We start from the raw sequence: 4,468 nt of genomic DNA on the forward strand, positions 1-4,468 counted from the left end.
TCCATATTTCTCTTCAAAATAAAAATATATAATAAAATAATAAGAAATAAGAAATATTCAACTTAGATAAATAAAGTCACATATTATTATTTTGAGAAGAATCATCGAGATCTCTTCTCATGAAACGACTATAACATAAAAAATCATAAACGACATTAAACAAAACTACATATTATTCTTGACCATGACAATGACTTTAAACAAACATAATGAAAAATAAAATGATACTAGAAAACCAACAATTTCATGATATGACATATCCATCTCCTTTTATGGGAAAAATTGAGTACTTCCATCACCATCCATAGCACCGTTTGTCCCTTCCGTGTAGGCAAGATAATCAGCGACATCCAAATGTCCCATTTCTAGTTGATCTTCGGAAAAATAATTTTGAACAAAATTTGTTTCCGCATTTTTTCCTTCTTTATATCTTAGAGAAGCTTGATAAAGATCAACAAAATGCTTTGGAGTGCGACATGTACGCGACCAATGACCGGTCATTCCACATCGGTGACAAACATTTTCAACTTTCTTTTTACCTTGACCACTTTTAACATTAGGATGTGGGTTTTTGTTACTTTCCCACTTCTGGTGGTTACTTATATTATTATTATTGTTGGGACGATTATTATGACGGCCTCCACCACGTCCACGACCTCGACCACGACCACGGCCACGGCCACGGTTAGACCCACGACCGTTATAGTTAGATGATGTCGCATTCACTTCAGGGAATGGACTAGAACCGGTCGGACGTGATTGGTGATTTTTCATTAAGAGCTCATTATTTTGTTCAGCTACAAGAAGACATGAGATTAATTCACAATATTTTTTAAAACCTTTCTCACGATATTGCTGCTGCAGGAGCATGTTAGTGGCATGAAAAGTAGAGAAGGTTTTCTCTAGCATGTCTTCATCAGTTATAGTCTCACCACATAGTTTTAGTTGGGAAGTAATTTTGAACATGGCTGAATTATACTCACTCACAGATTTAAAATCTTGTAGCCGAAGGTGTAACCAATCAAAACGAGCTCTAGGAAGTATCACCGTTTTTTGATGATCATACCTCTCTTTCAGATTATTCCAAAGATCAGCTGGATCTTTGACAGTGAGGTATTCAGCTTTTAATCCTTCATCGAGATGGTGGCGAAGGAAAATCATCGCCTTAGCCTTTTCTTGGCTTGATGCTTCATTTAAAGGATTTACATCCTTTATGGTGTTTCCAAGCCCCATAGCATCAAGGTGGATTTCAGCATCAAGGATCCATGATAAATAATTTTTTCCACTAATGTCAAGAGCCATAAACTCAAGTTTGCTAAGGTTTGCCATAGTGAAAGTACTAATCAAAATAAAGAGTTGTATATTAGAGGAGTGTTAGTTAAGAAGTATCATAAAATTACTTGTGAGCATTATATAACTTGTGAGCACTATACATATGAACTTTGAAAAAAAAATTATATATATACCTGACAACGACAAGAACGACAAGAAGTTGGAACTCTATGGTAGAGCCTCGTGCTGATAACGTGTTATAAAATATGATCAAATAACAATATAAATTATAAGGTAAAGAAAGAAATAAGAGTAGAGAGAACTTTTATTCCAATACTTGTGATGAAGTCATCAAGTTTCTAATACATATGGCTCACTATTTATACTATCCAAATAAGATGAAAGATGAGCTATAATATGAATGCACTTTATGATGGTGTATTATTACATTCATAAAACACATTGAAATGGTTGTTACTAATGCTAAATAATGATGAGGAGTTATGGGAGAAATGGAGAATCCAATAGTCATTCACAAACTAATATATCGTAACAAATCTTTCAATTTTTACAAATTTTATCCTTATTTCATTTTTTTCATTAAGTTTATTAGAAAGATTTTTTATAATTTCCCTCCAACTATTGTTTATTATGGTCCATTTTAAGTGTATTTTAAAATTTTGATACAACTACTTTTTACAATTTCTACTCTAAATTTTTTTTAAATGACTAATTACGTAAAAACAAAAAAACTTAGGACGAACATCAAACTATCAAACTTGGTTGTAATAAAATGTCAATTTCCCTTTTAAGATATGGCATTACTATTATTTTATGATTAATTAGGTTGTTATATGTTTGAAATTGAAAGTCATTACTCTCCGATCAAAGAAAACTGCTTGTAAACATTTAAAAGAAAAGAAGATCAAAATAATATATTACTCAAATTGAGATGTTGAAGGTGAAAACATGTTATAAAAAATCAAAAATCTACAACTATTTCTTATTTATTCCACTCTTTGGACTTGGAGTGAGCGTTGGAACCGGACCGGTTTGGAAATGGAACCGGTATTGCGATATTATAAAAACCGATAACCGGACCACCGGTTCCGGTTTCAGTCCCGGTTTTTTGGTTATTTTTCCAAACAATAACCGGTTATAAATTCGATGAAACTAATGATGACGATGCAATTCATAATACTTACATGTTGTTAAGTTAGCTTCCAAAAAAAACATAATATTCAATAATCAAGTTTCAAAAACATAGTATTCAAAAAAGAAACTTATCCCCACAAATCAAATTTAATACAATTCAACCAAACGATCTATACTCCTTTTAGATCCCTCTTATATAATTTTTCTATCAAAGTTCAAAAATAAAAACCAATTAAACTTTCATATATGAGAAAAAAATGTTGCATTGATATGTTATCTTTTCGGGCTTGTATCTAATTCATTATTTAAGCAAAATATGATTTTTTTTAAGTCTAAACTAAAATACAAACACTGAATTACATGTTGTAAAAAAAATCAAGAAATTCCAACTTCATATGAATGAGTTGTGTCATTTTAAAAATTGGGATAGAATAACAAAATGTGATGAAACAAAAAAAATGTTGCATTGATTGGCTGTCATTCAAGGCTTGTATTTAATTCAATATTTAACCGAAATATAATTTATTTAAAGTCTAAACTGAAGTACAAACACTAAATTACATGTTGGAAAAAAATCAAATAATTCTGACTTCATATAAATGAGTTATTCAATTTTAAAAATCAGGACAGAATAACAAAATATATTGAAACAGAAAAAATGTTACATTAAGGCTTGTATCTAATTCAATATTCAACAAAAATATTTTTTTTAGGTCTAAAACTAGAATACAAACACTAAGAAAATATTTATATTATTTTTTGCTAACTATAAAGATAGAATCTTTTATGCTTTTTTATTTAATTGGATTATGATACAATAACATAAATTCGATATTAATTGAAATTGTCGATGGCAAAATCCTATATTGAATATTTCCTTATAATTAATTTTATTTGGTTTTTTTTATACAACAAATCTAATGTACTCATTAGATCATGACAAGACCCAACCCTCGATCTCAATGAGAGAACACAACATCTTATACCAGGCTTTTGATTACTAGTTCCTTTCTAATGTGGTTTTTTATAATGAAATTCAACTCTTAAAAAAGAAATTTGCTAACTATAAAAGATTTTCCTTTGTTAGCCTGATAAGGCTAAGAGGTGTCATGCTTTTTTTTTTGTCAATGGTAAAAGGATGTTACGTAGGCGCCACATAAACTTTTATACTTTCTACATTTTTTATCTACGAAGTGTGGTGTCATACCTATGAGGTTTTTTTTTTTTTAAATTTCATTTTAAAAAAATATTTTTTCAAAAACCATACTAAATTTTAAAATAACATAAACTTAAAAATTACAATTTAAAAATCCTTAAAATTAAAAAAAAAAAAACATGAAAATTAAAATTACATTGAATCCCTACAAAATAAAAATAAAACATGACGTTAAAATTTAAAAACCTAGAAAAAAAAACAAAGCATCTAATTTTCAATTGTGTTTCGTTAGATTATATTTTTCCCAAATTGATGCTTTCATAATTGTTGTCGCTTCTTGATCTTTTGGGTCGAGTTGTCTTATGTCTTGCATTAACAACGAATATTCCGTGAGTCGGACTGTTTCCGCCATATGCTTATCATCTCTGGATACTGCTCCGTTCCGACGTTTGAAGATGTCGCCTTCCCTTTTCCTCTCGCTCGAGCTTTTGTTTTATCCCTTCCCATTGGAAGAGGAAAAGGTCATACTTCTTCGATATCGTCGTTATCATCGTTAAGATTAAGACCTATGTAATCATCCGACGAAACTTGATGTTAACTCAAATATGAAGATGTGCAACTTTTTTTGGTGGATTAGCAATATCTTCATGTGTTGCAAGTTCCCTCCACCTAACGTTTTGTTTCACAATATCCCACACATGCATAAACTTAAAAGGCTTGAGCATATCATCTTGAAATTAGACATGCGTTTTTTTCAACAAACTTGTTTCACTTTCTTCGCTAGTCTATTGTTTTCAAAGTTTTTGTAAACTCCACTCCAATGTGTCACAACTTTGTTAAATTGATTCCATTTTGAGTTACATTGGTTTGACTTTCGATAATTTG

General features: G+C 30.2%; 1 protein-coding gene across 1 annotated transcript; it reads right to left on the minus strand.

The window, feature by feature from the left end:
• Positions 1–270: 270 nt before the first annotated feature.
• LOC145089854 (uncharacterized) lies at positions 271–1,329 on the minus strand. Its single transcript, XM_079028245.1, has one exon. It carries the CDS (start codon positions 1,327–1,329, stop codon positions 271–273), a length of 1,059 nt encoding a protein of 352 aa, XP_078884371.1.
• Positions 1,330–4,468: the final 3,139 nt, after the last annotated feature.

The sequence above is a fragment of the Lactuca serriola genome, chromosome 2 (genome assembly GCF_051521515.1).
Source record: "Lactuca serriola cultivar US96UC23 chromosome 2, Lser_US96UC23_V15, whole genome shotgun sequence".
Classification (NCBI taxonomy): Eukaryota; Viridiplantae; Streptophyta; class Magnoliopsida; order Asterales; family Asteraceae; genus Lactuca; species Lactuca serriola.

Bases quoted from the DNA above. Each gene is read 5' to 3' on its own strand.
- LOC145089854 (XM_079028245.1), bottom strand. From the start codon at position 1,329: ATGGCAAACCTTAGCAAACTTGAGTTTATGGCTCTTGACATTAGTGGA.